Consider the following 18,957-nt stretch of genomic DNA (forward strand, 5'->3'; position numbering starts at 1 on the left):
CTGGGTTATGGCTATTTTTGTTTTGTTTTCTTCTTTAGGTTGAGTTAGTTTGCTTGTATTGTATCTGTACCTTTGCTCTCAGCTGCAATTTTTAATTGTACTTACTCACCCAGAATCGTTCCACTAACCTGGATACTATTGTGAATTTCATGAGCCAATACTGCTGTAATGTACTTTTCTGAATTAAATTGTATTACCAGAGAGTTATTTCAGCACATTGGGGAAAAGTTTCTTTTGGCATTAAAGTAACTATTTCTTTGCTTAGTCAAGAAGGTAATTGATAAAGAGGTCTTTTAGGAGTTGGTTTACTTCTCTTTGTATAAAATACATGTTGCTAACTCACTTGATTGTGTGAGGTGAGTTAAAGGCCATATGGATCCTAAGTTTTCTACAAGCTGTGGCCAAGCCAGATGGATATTTTGTGGTTGAGTCCACTGAATGTAAAGCTGACATTTAGCTTGATAATTACTCCAAAGCAGGGGCACTGGACACAATCCAGCTTTCAGCCTCTCCAGCAAGGGAGTCTCAGCAGAGTTTGTAGCAGAGGGCTCTGTTAGTTGGTTCAGCTAGCTGAGGTCTGTGAGGAACTGAGTGATAATCAATCCCTTTCCCTTCAGTGCACAAAACCACTGTGATTTACCCATAATTACACATAACTGCATCATCTCACAGTAATGCACAGCTTCCCTTTTCCCAGTCTTCAGGCTTATGATTACTACTTCTTGCTTCATCTTTAAACCTAGGTTATAATATGCTTGGAGCAGAAAGCATATTCAGTTTATTCTAATTACAATACAGAAATCAAGTAGTTTAATGACCATAATTAATATGACCAAAGAGTTGGCATTGAAGTCTTTTTAGAGCACATTCACTGATCAGTTTACAATAATCAAGTATAGTGTCTGTTCAGAGCTGGGAAATGATCTTGCTTTGTTTTCCTAAGGAAAAAGATAAAACCGGTAATGGAACATACCAGACAGTTGGTAAATTCATTGCTTTTTTGGGTAGTTTTTTTTCTCATAGTATGGATTAAATGACTCTGTTTTATTTGCACTGTACCATAAGAATACTGTCTCACTTCCATCACTGGCCCATAATATGGTTTGAGTCTGCTTGTTCTGGAGACTTTTGTTCCAAGGCAGTTCTTTTCTTTGAAGTTATTGATTCTTCAAGTTTGGGAACTTGCCCATATACCATAATTGCCAAGAAGACTTTTAATAGATGTTATTTAAGTTTCAGAAAAAAGTTCTTCTTTAGTGGTTAGTTTGAAGAATTCATAATCTGTGACAAAGTTCCCTTACAAAATAGGAATTCTGTTACTTTTATATCTGAAAAGCCTAGTTAACTGAATAATCATTTTGCAGCTTCTTTCTTCTTGCATGGATATTTATAAAAAGAATTATCTTATTTCTGCAAACAACAAGTCTCACTGTAAAATATCAATGCATCAGAACATGTGTTTATATTCAAAATATTTGTCTCAAGCACAGTCCAAAAATCATCCACTGAGGGTTACTTCATCTACTGAAGTCATAATAGGAGAAGCTGACATAACTGCAGGATAAGAAGTAATTGTATTGCTATGGGAGACAGCAATCTGAAGTATTATGAAGTAGTAGATAGAGTTTGCTCTAAACAATTCAGTCATTCAGAGGTGACTTTTTTCAGGTATTTGCTAAGATGCTGTACCAAAGCTTTTTTAATTATTATATATAATCCATTTTCAGTAGCTGACTTTTAGTTCTTTTCTTGTTCTAGGAAGGAACAACCAAAATTGGAAGAAATGATTCAGACCAAGAGCAAGACATTGGTAAGAGAATGATATTACAAATTACTTTATGATATGGTCTGGTCATACCAAGAAGTCTACATTTGTCATGTGTAATAGCTAGGTAATGTTTCTGTTTGTCAGCTCTCTTTACAGAGGAAGGTAAGTAGGAGAGAATAATTGTTTAATTGGATAAAATCTTTCAGTTATCTTTTGGTTTTGTTTATGAAGTCAAAAATGGTCTTGACCTAAGTGAGATCTCTTCAGAATTTTCTTCCCACTTGTGATGTGCTACCACTAGAGTTTAAAAATATCTTCATCCATCATCCAGATCTAGGTACATTCCTAAACTACTGGCACAAGTGATCATGAGACATTGAAAATGCTTTTCAACTCTACTTGGGCAGAATATCTTAGATATAAAATCCAAATTATTCAGAATATTTTTTATTTAATTTCTGCTCTTAATTTTAACAGTCAATATCAAGAGATGCAAATTAAAATAGAGAGTTGAAACTTTATGCTGAAATTGGAAACTCTGTGGAATATCAGCTTTGGTTAGTTCTGCTAGGTTTGGTTAAGTTTGATTATTTTCTGCCAATAGTTTATTAATGTATAAACAATAAATACCATAATAGCAATAAGAAAATTCAGCACAATAGGAGAATTTGCACATCAGCTCACAAATCAGAAAGTAGTGTATAGTTTTCCAGAACCAGAAATACCATTGGGTACTTGGCTAGCAATCAAAGATGATGATTTAATCTCCTTGTTCTGCACATGACCTCGTTCTCTGAGGTATGAAGTATGCAGTCATAGTGTCAAACAGTGCGTGGTACTTCATTCTGAGGAAAATAGTGCAATCCCAATCCTGTAAACAGGTGAGATAAACCAAATCTATACATCATAGTTTTGCAGGGACGGTGGATTGAAAGGGATCATTGTATGATAGACAACAACTGTGGGATTGTGACACTGCGACCAGTTCAGGGTGCACGCTGCACGGTGAATGGATGTGAAGTCACTGGATCATGTCGTCTGTCACAAGGTAAGGCTTGCTTTTTCTGTGAATGCTGCATTATAATCAACTTACCTCTGGAGTTTAGAGACAAGGATTTATGGAACTCATGCAGATCTAAGAAATACATCTCTGTCTCCTCCTGCTCTAGCCATGGTTTGATCCATGGCTAGAGCTTCCAGAATGGCACAAATAAATTAAGTACCCCACAGAAAGTAAAATGAAGACATAGGTGACAGTATTAAGACCCTTTTTGGCAGTAGTAGTCTGTAGCCTTCTGAAAAAGGAAGACCTGTGGTCAGAAGCACTATTATGGGAAGTAGTGGAGACTGGCTCTAAACCAGCTGACCACTGGTAGGGTTTTCTGGCAATTATGTAATATGATTGAAATGACTTTCAACTTTTTCACAGTGTATTTAGGAGGAGGGTACTAGCCAGTGAGTCATAGGCTGTGATGATTGAGCTCAGATGAAAGGGATCAGGCTCCTGTATTTTCAAGTTGTTTAAAATAAAAATACAAATCCAGTTTCTGGGAACTTGTAGTGATCTGGATTCTTAAAAAAAATAGTGTAAAAACGAGTTCACAGCAGTGGGTTGGTTGTGTTTTTGATATGAAGTCATGGTGGTCTTTAATATGAACAGGGAATTTACTGTTACGTTGAGTTTGCAGAGAACTCCAAGATTAGTTTGCTTGGATCCTGTCATTACAGAATGATAACTCTACTGTTCCATAGTGGCAGATTTTAAAAATGGTTCTCTGCTGTGTGACAGTCAGAAAGCTGTTGGTCAGAATGGGGAGGGGGGATTTAACATACTATTCTGTAGTAGTTTGTATATGCTGTAGTCTGTATACTGGAGTTAAGAAAATTCTAACATTCTAGGGACCAACTGTTTGATGAATTATGTCTCTGTAGACTTCTAATTAATTTTTTTTCACAGGGGCCCTTGTTGTCCTTGGCAAGTCTCATAAGTTTAGATTCAATCACCCAGCAGAAGCTGCTGTCTTAAGACAAAGAAGATCAGTAAGTTCTAGAACTGTATTTTTCTCTCCTAATTCTTCATTGATTTTCGTAATTATTTTCCCTCTTAAAAGCAAGCCTGATATAGATAATATTTCTTCTCATCATCATATTCCCTTGCTTCATTTCCTCCATCTAATGGTCTGTAATGACACTAAACCTTTTGTGGGAGGACACTTGCACTTCTTTCAGATGTGCTTAGCAAAAGATGATGCAGATCCCTTGAATAATTTAGTGTTTCCTATTTCTAGTCATGACTACACTAGCATTGAGACAGAAGGTCAGAATGCTGCAGTGAAAAGACCAGTTAAGAATCTTCCACATTTGATAATTTTCTGAATTACTTTCTTTCTCTGTCATTTCACCATCCTAAATGAGGTATATTAGAAGAAATGAAAAATTTATGGGATTAAGTGCTCGAGTATTGTTGACTCTGAAAGCACTTAATTGTTACATACATCAGAAACAGATGAAATATTTCTTGATATGTTAATATCAGAAACTAACTACTGCAAGACATTATTTGGTCAGTTGGTTCAATAATGTTTCAAAAAAATTAGATCATTCTTAAAATGCCTGGCATATATAACTAAAAAACCTACCTTAAAGAATGTAAATATTCTGGTTTAGGACATAACCACATTACCAACTGATATTGGCAAAAATCTACGTTTTTAATGGATTTTCATATAGTAATACTTTCAGCTCAACTGTCCTTTTGTACTCAGTTCTGTAGTTAAGGGGTTTAACTTCCATTTGTTTTCATTCTTAATGTCTTGATTAATGAAACGTGCAGTACATTAAAGCAGAGCTACAAGAAGTGCACTCAGTAACAAATACTTAGCAATTTTGCAGAGTGTCAAAGACTAAGCAGAAGCATAAGTGAGATTATAAATTCACAGGGGAGGTATTATGCAGCATTTCACGCAGTAGTTAGCAACAGTGGTATTAGTGATAACTTGGAACTTCCTGGGTTGCTGTGATATTTTTTCTCCCTGTTCTCATGCTGTGTGTTTTGTAGATTAATGAAACCCCACCCATTCTGAGTTGTGGAGCTTTGGACTGGCTCAACTTGGATGGAAGTTGCACTAATTCTCCTCACTATGTCATTTCTTCTCTTGACAAGTAAGTTTAAAAAAAAAACCAAAAAAACCCCAAAACAAACAAACTATGTCTCATGTGGGATGATATTTGAAACCAGGATTTGGTTCAGTCAAAGCTAAGTTGTGTAAAGAATAGTTCCCATCATGTTCTCAAGTGATCAAATAAAAGTGCCCAAGAAAATGCATTGGCCAGCTGACTAATATACAGTGTTATGATATTCAAGCAACAAACCTGAAAAATTATTTATTGATGTGGAATCAAGAAAATGCCTCGGGTGAGACTGTCAGACAGCCTTAATTCGGTTCACTTGCACATCTGCATTATAGCTGTTTTGATTTACAAGCTAATCTATAATTCTTACAATATTCTTACTTCAGTGCACAGAATGGGCTTTTGCAGATATGCTTTAGCCAAGGTAGTTATTACCAATTCAGTTTCCCTGCTAACTTGTTGTGGAAATCAGAAGGTTTGTTTGTTCATAAATTCCCTTTAGTTCAAGCCCTCATTGAGCCTTTCATCTCAGAAAGGCATTGTGATTCCTTCATTTTTTTTAAAACTGAGCAGTAAATAAGGCATAGCCTGCTTCCAAAATGTTGAAGAGCTGCTCATACTCACAGTGTCTAGTGTATGCTTTTCATGGCAGAGCCTTTCTCAAAAGGAAAGGATTGGTGTGATGAAGGCAGTGATTAATATGTATGAGGAGTATGAATTGAGGTATCTCCTGTGTTTCAGTGCATAACATTAAAAACAGAATATTACAGAATAAAATTAAATGTAATTGAGTTCTCTGTATTTTTTTAATTCCTCTCAGCCTGGCACATTCAATTGACCTGTTAAAGGCAAGAAACAGCCATGTTCTCATTCATATCTGTTGATAGTTCTGCTTCTTGCTTAGAGTGTTTTTGGTGTGGTAACATACAGGGAATCTTATCTCTTTCTAGAGGAAGTATCTTGTCTTTATGGGCATAAAATGTTATCTCTGTTTTGAACATCTCTTCATACTTCCGGTCAAGTGGCTTGCTTTTCACCTTGGACAGTGTGTTTCTTTGTGTTCTCTCTAATGTATCTAATCTCTGCATTTGCTTTTCATTTGCTGCAGTGATACCTTTCTATACAAAATGGTATTTAATTTTGTTTCTTTACTGGGGTACATTTTACACGTCACTGTTGTTACTTTCTTTATAAAAATTACAAAGAATTTAAAAATAAGGGTTTGTCTAATGACCTTCAAAAGTTGCTCTTTACATGGGTATAAACATCAGATATGGGGCTTTTGTCACAGAAATTTGTTGATGGTCCTAGAAAAACCTGCAGAAATCCCAAAGCATCGTGAACAGTTTAGCACAGAATTGCACCAGGTTTTCCCCTTTTTGACCTGACAAAACTGAATAACATTTCTGATTTTTATCAGACCACGTTCAGATAGCAGGTTTGTTTCTGTTGATTGAGATATTTATTTATTTATTTTTAAATCACTTGGACAGGACTATGCATATTACATTGTTTAACATCACCCTTGTACTTAGCTAGAGTGTTTCAAATGGTTACTTCAGTGAAAATTAAAAGCATTATGGTATTGCATTTGCTTGATTTTTCTGAATGTCCATCTCTTACAGGAATAAGCTATAAACTATGTCTTTCACCTTATATAACCCAGTGGTCTTTCTTTCTTCTTGAATAGTTTTTTGGCAAAGGTAAATTGAATTGATCCACTCAGCCTTCCCTTACAGTAACCAGCAAGCCTGTGCTTCTGTCCAGACAAGTAGTTTTGCTTATGGAGGGGGTTATGATTGAGACATCTAGCAAAAGATCTGTAATATGAGAATAAAATGAGATATATGTGGTCTCTCAAATGTCCAGCTTTCGTGAAGAAAAGTCAGCGTCAAGTACTAAAAGGTGTTTCTGAGGTACTTTGCAAACAGTAATACAGGACTAAGTGGACTACAGGGAGTGCTTATTTGCTCACCAGTAAAAAGTCCACCTAGTACAGGGTCTTGTCTCTGTCAGAAAGAGATACTTAGAGGAAAATATAAGAACAGGGCAAGCTCTGTGTGTGTGTGTGTGTCTGTCTCTCCCTCTCTCTCCCCCCTCACACTTGATAGTTCTTGATGCTCTCCCAGCTGCTAGCAAGCTGCATTTTAGAGTCTTCCTCTACTGAAAATTACAATAACATCTCTGTGTATAATAGACTTTAGTGAAGCTTTCTTCCCTTCTTTTTGAACATTTTTATGATTTCATATTTTTATTTTTACAGTCAGAAATGTAGAAACTGTAAAGAAAACAAATGTTCTCCTGAACTAAGGTAAGAATATTAATGTGTCTAAATCATGCTGAATTTTTTGGCCCTCTAGCTTTGTCACTTTTCTGTGCTATACTGATTTCCTCCAGAAGAGCTGCAAACTAGGCTTCAAGCTTTAATTTGATTTTTATCATATTGAAACAAAAATCTCTACATGCAGCTGAGTTACAGGCAAGTGTCTGCAACCATGGGTTTTTTTCATACTCAATCTTGTGCAAATGATTTGCACCTTTGTTGCGTGTGTAACCTGTGTTTTAAAGCCATGACTAGAGTGGCATTTATGCTGAAGCTGCCACCAATTTACAACATATAAGAACCCTAAAATAGATTAAATTTTATATCAGTAGTAGGTACTTGAAAATTGAAAATATTGTAGTAGGTATATTGAATGTTCCTTGGACAAACTGGGTTCTCTTCTGGCGAGAAGAAGATGGCTTTATGGAAGAGTCCAAGAAAGAAGTCCCTAGCGTAGAACATGGTTCATTCATGCAACGAAGCACAGCAGCTGCACACAAAAATAATTCAGAAATTGTTGGGCTTCCATGGGTTTAAGTACTCTTTAATCAGGAACTGATGGTACTTTGTGAACATATATATTATGGTAATGATTACTTACAGTCTTATCTCCCATGCTGTCAGTATGATGATATTTTTCTCATCTGCTTTTCATGAGTTGAATTACCAGTTCAACCTCTAATTGTATGTTAAAATGTTTTGAGAAATGAGAGAGAAAACAAATTTCTACCTTTGCACCCAAATATTAAAACTTTAGGCATGAAACTTTCCTTGAAAAGGAGTGTGATTCATTATACTCACACTTAGATGCTTGCTCATACACCCTTCTCAGAAGAGCCCCAGCACTTCAAACTTTTGATATTTATTGTCAGCCAGCAAACACACAGAAGGCATGTGACTGGCATCACCACAAATAAGTAGATAATGAAGTTCTTGCTTCTGTCATTGCATTAATACTATACTGCATATAAATATAAACCCTGATTTTGTTCTCTTGCTGGTTTGAAAAAAAAAACGGGAGTTGTTCCATTAAGAACCAGTGCTATGGCAGTACACTGAATTAATTTTAGCTGCTTGAAACATGTTTAAGTTCTCGTCCCTGAAAAATACCAACATTGTTAAACCAGAAAAAAAAAAAATCATCTTACAAGAATGTGTGAAATTCTACTAAACTGGAAGGGAAACAGTGCCCACAGGTATGGCATCTGATGCTGGAGAGCACAACATAATTACTATTCTAATGGTGGTAAAATTAACAGGTCCAACTAATATTTGTAAAAATAATACTGAGTTCTTACTTTCATTTGAGAATTTTGAAGTGCTCTGCAAATACAAGTTAAAGAAATCTTTTGCATCTCTTAAAAGATCCATCACATGTTTCATTTCAGAGAAACGCACTGTGTCAGTTACAGCAACTCAACAATTTACAGCAGAATCGCATATAGTGGGTTAGCAGGAGAGCTAACTGATTCTATATATAACTGAAATTGTAAGGGGAAAACCTGTGATAGATTGTAGTTCCAGCTCAACTGGAATTTAGCAAGGCAGCGGTGACCTTTAAGGGAGTGTGTGACTGTCTTGTGCCTGTGACTCCTTGCCAAAAAGAGGTCTGTTTTAGAAGTGTATTTAAAGGGTTGCCTTAAATAAGTCATTGCCTTACTGTTGTTCTGGGGGCTTAGGCAAAGAAAAAAAATGAGGTTTTGCATGGAAAGGCTAAAAAAAAAAACCCAACCTGACAACAACAACAAAAAATGCACAGGTGTGCTTTTTCTGTCAGCAAACCAGCTAACTGGAAATGCAAATGATACTTCACCTGATAGTAATTTCTGTGAAAGGGTTTAGTCTGTGTATACTTCTGAAGGTCCCTTATTTCTAAAGGTTCCTGACTCTGCTGGCTGTTTTGGCTGATTTCTGGTTCCTACCTCCTGCCCTCCACACCCCAGCTTTTGCTCTGAATTGTGTGAGTGACATTGCTTCAGGATGGAGGAGGTGATAATACAGGGTCTTCGTATCTCCTTCATTGCTCTTCCCTTTGCTTTAGGGAGGAGAAGGGAGATGTTTGAGCCTCTGTGCTAGGCAGAAGCAGATGTAGGATCCTGTGGAGCTGCGTGGTGCCTGCTGCTGTGTGATGCTCTGAGGTCCTGCAGGAAGGGCCCTGGATTGGACACGGGTGGAGAGGGAGGATGGAGCAGGGGTGGATGTATATCAGTGGATAGGCTTGTAACCCTGGCATGGGATTGTTCTCAGTGCTGGGATTTGCAAGGGTGCAAAATGCCTTGCCAACATCCTTTTTTCTGCTTTATTATTAACTCTTCTTCCCCTGGAAAAAATCATTTGTGAAAGAAAAATGGGACTTGAACACTAGACAGAAAAGGATGGGGATGCTAACTTGACTGATGTTTTCTCTGGGAAAACTGGCAAATTTCAGCTTTTAGCAACAGTGGTTATTTTCACTTGAGTTTCTCTATTTGAGCCTTGAGATTTTGTTGCAGAAGGCATTCAGCCTCACCACGGAGCTATTGCTGCCATAGTTACTGAAAACTGCATTATGCTGTAGCAGCCGCCAGCCTCTGCATCAGCAGTAGAAGTGTTTGGGGAAGAGGGGAGGAGAATTGCACAATAGGATCCCGGAGAGCTGACGACAAAACAGGCTGGAAAAAATGTGGATTTACAGATGGTTCATTTAGCATGCATCATGCAAACTTTGTGGAGAGAAAAATGAGATGGAAAAACAATCCGGCAGCATTGGTATAATATGAAAATTTTCTCAGTAATTTGTGATTAGTTTAAGGTTGGTGTCTTTCTGTTGTAATTTTACTTGCTGTTTTTAAAGGTTTAATTTGCAGGAGGGGTAACTGTTGACACTTCTTGCTGCATTTGGTACACCTAGAAATCTGCATGCTTTTAGGAAATTCTGTGCAGGGTTGCTTTTTTTATATGCTGTATGACTGTCCCATGAAACCAAGATTTTATGTATGTCTTGATACCTACAGAAATGAAGCTGTTTGTCTTACATTCGTCCTGAGGTTATATTATTTCCTGCCAGAACTATACTGAGTGTAGATTGCTTATGTAGGAAGGCAGGAATGCAGGCAATAGCAGAAATTGGTCTGTGCTTGATTCCTGTATTTCACAGTATTCCTATATTTCAAGTCTAAATTTAACAGTACATCTGATTTAAGATGTTTTAGATGAAAGAGTGATCTCATTTACCTATTACAGAATATGACTAAATTCTTATGTTAAATGGATTGATATTTGTTTTTAGTTTAATCATTCAAACATGTATTACACAAACTGATTGTTCTTTAAATTGTCTATTAGCTGATTTAGTTATGAAGTGTGTGTGTCTATCTGTTATTCTTTTTTTTTTTGGGCCATTGTCACCTCATTTTTTATTTTAGTTTATCACGCTATTTCCACAAACCAGCAAGAGTGTGTTGACATGACATAGCATGTTCGAAGGTAGAAAGGGAGCGTTCTTACCTCATGTTCTTGGTTTCAGCAGTTTCTATGAGAGACAGATCTGTATCCCAAACCCAAACCAGCCAGTCATTTTGGGCTCTCAGTCAGTAGTCTCACAGCCAGAGGAAAAACATTTTCTGGCATACCTGTATTATGTAAGTGGCTCTGCATGAATGTTCATTATCTTTTTATTCCGCTTGAGAAAACCATCTTTAAGAAGCAACTTCATAAAAAGATGTTTAATGTTCAGTCTCCATATTCAGACCTGTCTTTACATCCCTGCCTGCTTTTTGTTTTGTACTATTAAAAATTAGGAGATGAAGGAAAGAGGCACTGAAATAGCAGCAGAACTGCAATTCATATATATACTCAACTACAGTATTTCATTACAGAAACTTTAACCTTAGAGAGAGAGAATTGTACCAACTAGCTACATCACCAGAACAAAAGCAGTAATAATGCTGCAATGATTGCTATGCTGTGTTTCTTTTCCCCCAGACTTAAAGTGAAGTATGGGTATGTCTCTGTACTCTGCCTTTTTGGGGTGTAGTCATAGTATGGAGCTGTGATTAATAACATCAGTTTGGCCTGCATCGTGTTCTGCTCTGTGTGCAAATGCACATGCCTGTTGGAAAGGATCTTACAGTTTAGTGTTAGTTCAGCAAAAAGCCATTACCACACACATAAGGGAATACGCTAGCGCTGCTGAGAACAGCAAACAACACACTTCCATGTGCATTGTTTGCATTGCTTATTCTCTGATACTTTATAATACATAGGGGGGAAGGTTCAGCATTGTTGGAAAGTATGGGAAGAGCTTGTGACCCTCTTTCCCAGCTGTAAAAAGATGTTACCTAACTACCTCTGCAAGCATTGTGAGGTCTTTGGATTGAAATGCAACACTGAGTTGTTTCATAACTTAAATGCTGGGTTTCAATTTGTAAACAGTTTGAACTCTGATAGGTCAATTTTATGGAAATGATGGCTGAGAGCTGAAAGTCATGGTTAGGAAGAATATGAGACATTTTGAAAGAGAAATTTTATCTAGTTTTAGTCAACAGTTGCAGAACAAGAATTCTCTGTCTACTGTTTTACTATCATGCTCCACTTTTCAGCCTTATTGGCGATGATTTCCTCGGTTTCCTAAGTCTCATACAGAATGGTGATAATGTTAAATTGATAGAATTCAGCTCTTCTGATACTTTCTGATATTTGATAATGTTAATGGATCCTCATCGCTCCTCTTGGATGAACATACTTTGCTTCTTTCACACGTGTCTCGGACTAAGTGACTTGCCCGAGGCCATGCAATTGTCCAGTAACAAATATAGACTCACATTTTTCAGCTTTCATACCACAATAGGAATCAGAGCTTTTATATGTTTGTTAGCAAAATTGGTTAAACACTACCCCATCATCAGAGTATGCACAGAGACTTAACATTTACAATTGCTATTAAGGTTTATTAGTTTTAAGGTATCGGCGAGAAGAGGCTTCAGGTGACATCAAAGCTCTGTTAGGTTTAGTGCATAGGCATCCAGAGGCAGCCCTCACCCTGAAGACCTTGCAGTGTAAGTATGTGAAAGCACAGAGGTGATATAACTGCTCTAAAATCAGAAACGTTTTGTCTCAGATCGGTACTTTAACCTTCAGATTATATGGCTGTTCCATTACATTTTCCTTGAAAAATACGGAAGATAACCTGGAAGCTGCATTCAGGGAAGGCCTCCCTCAGAGCTACCATTAAAACCCTGGGACCTATTCCTAAATGAGATCCTCCAGATTTAATACTGTGTTTGAAAAGGGATTCTTCTTTAGTTAACCGGTCTGGTTTTAACCTCTGAGTTTGTCCCCCAGTCGTTGGTGGCATTACAAATACCCGAACAGCTGGAGATTTGTAATGGTCACAGGAGTGTTTCAGTGCTGCAGTGAAGTGTCAACTCAAACATACTTCAGCTGAATGAGAAATGAGGCATCCCACTCCTATTTCCTGGGGATCAATTAAAGTTTATCTGAGAGGAAAAAAATTACAAATCACAGATTGTTGGCATCTTTGTAGTCAAGCCAAGGACAAATAGATCTTGGAGCTGCCTATTCTTATTTGTTCCTGTGGGTCCCAAACAGATATTTAGCAGATGACAGTTGCAGAGTTTGTACTCTGACTGTTTGCACCATGTCAGACAATTAAACCGAAGATGTTCCTTTTTAGTTATTCTCACCATGTTACATTTACATACACATTAAAACCCATGTGAATTCTCTTTTCCTCAGGTGAGCAAAAGTGTCACAGTAATGTTGTAAATTATTGAGAATCTTAAGGCTTTTATGTAGTGAGGCTTTCCCACTGCTTCCTGAGAAAGTGAAATGTATGTTCCATGTAAAGGTACTATAGAAGATTTGTAGGCTTTGGCTGCTTAATTGTTTTATCCGTTTTGTCTGCTAATCTAGCACACAGAATCAAGGTTGTTGCTGTAGAAATGGTTGCTTTGAACACATGCTTACAGTTCTAAATAGAGGTGTCACATTAATTCCCATGTAGCAACAGCCAAATGCTCTTTTCATACAGGTGACCTTGTACTGATAATGATTTTACAAACAACACAATGCTTCCAAAGCATTCCCTTTGAAATTGTATTTTTGTTTTCTTTTGACCTTCAGGGACTCTTCAGAGTTTTAATAACTTTTCTCTCTTTAAAACTATAATAAATACATCATTTACTTCATTAGTAAAGTATATTAAATTTTTTTTCCAAGACTTAAAAGTTTAATTTTCTGAGGTTACACATAATAACGTGGTGTTTAGAAACAAAAAAGTCAGTCAAAGTTCATAGATCACCCTTATATAATAACTTTAACGTTAAAAATTTCTGATGATAATGTGTGGACAGGTGGAATATATATTCCTTTCAGAGGGTTAATGTAATTTGAATATTATTGTGGAACATGCTAATAGATACTATTTAGATACTATTTTGATTATTACTCTGTGTGTGTGTGTAAAATTTTGGCACACAGTTAGGAACCAAACATCTTGGAGGGAACTGTAAGGCAGTTTTCCACAGGTTAGTCACTTTTCTGGTCACAATTCTGCTCCAAATGTAGAAGGAGTAACCTAATGTAGTTGTTGCATCCAGAAGAGAATTGCGTGATCGAGTTCTTTCCTTGGTACTGCCAGGGACTGTCAGTGTAATCTCAACAATGCCTGTAACCCTTTCTATGTTGGAGATTTTTGATCTGAAAACAGAGAAGAATGCTTATCATTTCTGTAAAGCACTTTAAAGTACGTAGATGACAAATATCCTATATAGTGGTTATAAAATTTTATAACGTATAAACAACCCCGCTCCTGAATTTCATTTTTGGAAGATCCACAGCAAAATGAAGTGTGACAATATTTTTAAGATTGTTTTTGTTATTATCTTTCTGGTGATGGAATTTTTTGCTTCACCATGAGAGCTTTCATGTTTGCTGGCATTTATGATACTTACAGGATTGTAGCCTGCAGTGACAGGCATATACACAGCTACTTTACCATCATGAATTTTTGCCATAACGCGCCCTTATTGAACAAAACAGTACCTTGAATGTTGTTTTTCTTTAGGAAGATGACTTGTTTTATCACAAATGTTTGGTATTTGTTTCTGGTTTAAATTCACTGTCAGCATTTCTAACAGCAGAGAAATAGATGCTGTGCATGAAGAGTACAAGCAGAAACTGAGAGACCAGGAAGCTTTCCACAGAAAACAAATTCAGCAGCAGCAGCTCTATGTTGAAGATTTAAAGCAGCAGATCCTGAGAGGACAGATCAAAGCAGAGTGGGAACTAGAAAATGACCAAGCACTAATCAACCAGCAGATCCAAGAAAGTGGGTACCTGCCTCTTCCCCTCTCTCACTTCCCTTCCATTATTGCATTCTTTCATCCTCTTGATGTTCTTGTCCTGGTTATGCTTTATATTACGGGTGGAATTTTTGCTATGACTTATTACTAGTTTTCTCTTATAATTGCCTTTCCCTTGAGAACAGTTACAAAGCTTTGATTACCAGGACTAAAGGGCCTCCTTTGCAGTGCACCAGCTGGGAGGGGCGGCACCAGCATGCTACTCCCCTGTGGCACTGAGCCTCTGTCTCCCAAGCTGCAACCTGTCCTGCTTCCCTGCAGCTTTGCTCTGCTCGTATCTGTAGTGCAATTCTGCCATGTTGCAGTGTAGACTGAGTCTGCTGGTGTGTTTTAAGTTTTTCTTGTGATATACCTGTACTTCATCCAATGAGTTGTTCTGGGAGAATGAAACTGAGATGACTGTGGTAGTTCCTACCATAAGCTTTCAGGGGAAACTGTTCTAACAGGATATGATACGAACCAAACAGCACTTCTAAGACAGCAACTTGTGTCGGCTGAGGTACTCTCTTTACGCATTTCATTGATGATGTCACCTGTAACAATATAGACCATTTTCCATGTGCTTTTAATGAATTTCACTCATAAGGAAAAATGGGGCAATGGCATAAGACCACAGCTCAAACTGAATTTTCTGTGATTGCTATGTGAGTTTTAAATAATGAAGACAAAGGAAACACATCTGAGAAGTAGGTGGGACACTGAAGTTCAGAGATAAAATCCCAGCCCCAATTAAGGAGAAAAGAGTTTCACTGGCTTTTATGTAGTCAATATTTCCACACACCCCTGCACTTTTATAGTATGAAGATAGCCTGTGGTAGAAACCGAAGTGCGACAAATTAAGATTAAAAATAATGTGTGGGGTTTATTTACCCTAAAGATGATTAATTAGTGGTATTTCATTCTCCACTGCTGAATTTGTTTTAAACCAAAATGGAATTAAAAAAAGAGGGGCATGCTTTGGTTCAAATAGGAGTTATTTCTAGGAAGTTCTACAGTGTTACGCAAGGGTACTAAAGGCTAGATCAGCGATCAGATTTTGAATGGCAAATAGCTATGTCAGAACATGGAGCCACAGCGTATTTGGAGAGGTATTCTTTAGTGTCAGTGGCTGATGGCCTCCAGAGGTGCTGCCTTACGTGCAGGCAGACATACTCAGTAAGATGTCTGGGTAGGGTTGGGCTGCCCCTTAACAAGTTTATAGTCTGATTTGGGAACATTTTTAACCTTGAGACATTTTGACCACTGAAATTGGGCTGTTACAGTGTTCTCTAGTTTGTCTTCTCATGAATTATTTGATCCAGGTTTCTTGATAAGCAAAGTATGCCTATTACAAAGGCACCATTCCCACTTGGCAAAACCTGCTGTTGGTTCCTGGAAGAAGAAAACTTCTGTGAATGTTTGGAAGCTTCTCAGACCCAAACTTATGCAGTCTTCTATCTTTTAATTATGCCAGTACAATGAAGATGTTAAAAGGAAATTGCGGTGATGAGACTTAGCAGAAATGGACTTAGGATACGTAGACAGTACAGAGAACCAGGAGAGTTCCCCCAAAATATCTTTATTTCAAGACTCCATAGACTTGTTCTTTGCCTCCATCTAGTTCTGCTGGTTTTGCTGTGTTCACATAAAGCTTAGCCAGGCAGATAGTTTTTGCCAGCCAAATACAGTTCTTCACTTGGCAACCCATCAAAGTTTTCCACCTTTTCTGCACCCTCAGTGTCTCAGCTCCTGACAGAGGCAAGTTTGTGAGCAGAGATTAATTAGCATCTTAGAGCTTGCAGCTCTGTTGCAGGGAAACTCTTATCTGCCAAATATTCTGCTTGCTAGAAACGTGCTGAAGAGGACAGATCTGGAAATAGAGTTGAGAAAAAAGCTTTGTATGTGAAAGGTAAAAATGTTATTAACTAAAATAATTACCAGAATGCTTCCCTTTTATCTGTAGAGTAACCATAGAGTTACAATTCCTATTTCTGTGCATGTGCTATGTGCAGAGCTGCCAACATAAGCAGAACAGGAGACTCATTGTGGTAGGGATCACTAATGAAGGATGTTTTACAAGATCAATAGTCACCAAGCAAGTGATGCTGACAATGCCTGTGCACTAATGATTTCTTACATTAGGGAAACTTCCACAGCCCGAAATTCCTCTCTTGCAGCTCAGCTGTGCAGAGCTGTGGATAGACCTCGTTCATGACATCAGACTTAAATACCTCTTAATTCCTAACCCCCTGAAAATGCAACGAAAGGTTGCTTATTTGGTAGAGGACTGCAGATGGAAGGTAAGCCCAGCCAAAAAATTGTTGCTGGTAGTAAAACAGAAGTGCTTTGAAAAGCTTTGGTCCTTTGAGAAATGCTCTACTTGTCAAGGAATGTTGCCTGTGATTTTTACATTGCTTTTTCAGCTAAGGATATTTTTTGTTTGCTTTGTGCAGCTGAATATGTGTATTTTTATAGCAGCATAAAAATGAACAAACTGCTTCATTAAGAGAACATATCCAAGCCATCAGACACAATCTGGTAGTGATGATCTCAGTAATCCTTCTTTTGATTGTTACAGTTCATCATAGCTCAGATTGAAGCCAGTGCACTCTGAAAAACGTCTAAGTGCATCCCCTACATAGAATAAAGTAGTCTGCCATCCAGGGTTGAAAACAAATCAACCTGGTGCTCTGTGTTCTCTGCTGCCTCCCCATTGATTGCAAAGATCAAGTTCAGAATATTTAGAGAAGACTAAGAGTGTAAGCAGAGGTAACAGATTTTATTATCAAATTAGGTTAATTGGTTGGTTTATGAGTATATTTAGCATTTATGAAATATGGGGGACATTAACAAAAACGAGATGCTAACTCTCTTTGTGGAGTGGTGATTTTATGAAAAATAGGCGTTGACTGGTGGTATGAGCTTGTCTTTTTTGAATTACATTCGTCCTGATAGCTAAAGATTGTGTTGGCTTCACCTGTGTCCTTGCCATGGGAGTATTTGATTTATTTCAAGTGCATTACATGCTAAAGTGCTCGTATACAATATACATGGGCTCCCATCAGGCTGTTTTAGCAAGTGCTTGTTGGAGCAGCTGTAGTTGCAACAGATAGTAAATTTGTGGTTGTTCCTGTACCTCGGCCAGGTGTCACACAGGATTTGTGATGTTTGGGAAGTTTCAGTCTGATGGGTTTGGAGAGGCTGGCAGAACTGTCCGGCAGGTACCTACACAGTGGGTTCCTGGTAGCCTTGTCTTCAACCCACCTGAAAGGTTGCATGCCCGTCCCCAGGACTGGTAGCTGGCAGCTGTCCCTGCAAACAAGGCACATCCCAGCTGGGGCGTAGAGAGGTCTAGCCCTCAGGCTTACTGAACTTGCCACCAATATCAGTAAAGTGCAACAATGATGCATTTTTCTCTAAATGGCTTGTCAAGATTCTGCTTTACATCCATAGAAATTCTGTTCTCAGATGAGCTCTCAAGGCTGATTAAATTAAGAAACAAGGTAGTAACGAACAGTGTTTTTCTTATGATTTTTATTTTCTTTCAATCATTGTTTTGTTTACAGACCAGCAGTGGCTTATAAATGAGAATAAACGACTGGCTGCCCTTCAGCAACAACAGAGGGAGTTTGCAGTGCAGACAGAGTCTGCGCTGTATGCAGAGGCTGAGGTACAGAGTACCATTGGGCTGGAGATCTGCCCTTCCCTGCTACAGCAGAACAAGAAGAGACTGGTGCAGCTGGAGCTCTTGCGAAGATACTCCTTAAAGAAGGCAGAAAGAAACATCAGACGGAAAAAGGTCAAATTCCAGCTGGAAAGGATAGTCAAGAAGCAGAAGTTATTGGAAGCCAAGCAAAACCTAGAGCAGCTGGAAGCTCGCTGCTGGCTCAATGAAGAGTGTGTGAAACAATCCCAAGTCCTAAATGAAAATAGTGCTGCACAGTCCTCTTCAGATCACCAATTGCAAAAGAGAAGGAAGTCCTTGGGTTCGAGTTCCTTGCAGCACAGTCAGCATTCATTCTGTAACCCACATCTGCCCCAGGTACCCAGGTAGGTTAACATCTGCCAATTCCTCTGCACTTTCAAAAGTAATTTAAATTCAGGATACTTTCAGTGGCCACCTATATATAATCCAGAATGCCTTTCAATGTATTAAAACAATCCCAGAACTTGCAATATCAATGAGCTTACTATATTATATGTCACACTAGAGCTGTTTGTCCTTTTTGCTCAGATCTGTACAGTGCACTCCCTGCTTAGCTCTTTGACATGGTCTTTCTTACTGTTTTTTACATTACTCTCTCAAGCCTTTTCTGCATTTTTTACCTCTTTGTGAATGTTTTCCAGAACTGGATTAACACTTGTTCTTACCTTGTTCAAACTGTTGGTAA

The 18,957-nt window shown here is 37.9% G+C and overlaps 1 protein-coding gene across 1 annotated transcript in view; it reads left to right on the forward strand.

The window, feature by feature from the left end:
• STARD9 (StAR related lipid transfer domain containing 9) overlaps positions 1-18,957 on the forward strand; it is a 112,859-nt gene that overhangs the window by 71,348 nt on the left and 22,554 nt on the right. The window contains exons 18-24 of the mRNA XM_074821297.1: positions 1,759-1,810; positions 2,679-2,816; positions 3,726-3,808; positions 4,827-4,930; positions 7,164-7,211; positions 14,363-14,553; positions 18,133-18,616. Of these exons, the coding sequence (XP_074677398.1) occupies positions 1,759-1,810; positions 2,679-2,816; positions 3,726-3,808; positions 4,827-4,930; positions 7,164-7,211; positions 14,363-14,553; positions 18,133-18,616 (1,100 nt within the window). The remainder of the gene's footprint in view (positions 1-1,758; positions 1,811-2,678; positions 2,817-3,725; positions 3,809-4,826; positions 4,931-7,163; positions 7,212-14,362; positions 14,554-18,132; positions 18,617-18,957) is intronic.

The sequence above is a fragment of the Strix aluco genome, chromosome 4, assembly GCF_031877795.1.
Source record: "Strix aluco isolate bStrAlu1 chromosome 4, bStrAlu1.hap1, whole genome shotgun sequence".
Lineage (NCBI taxonomy): Eukaryota > Metazoa > Chordata > Aves > Strigiformes > Strigidae > Strix > Strix aluco.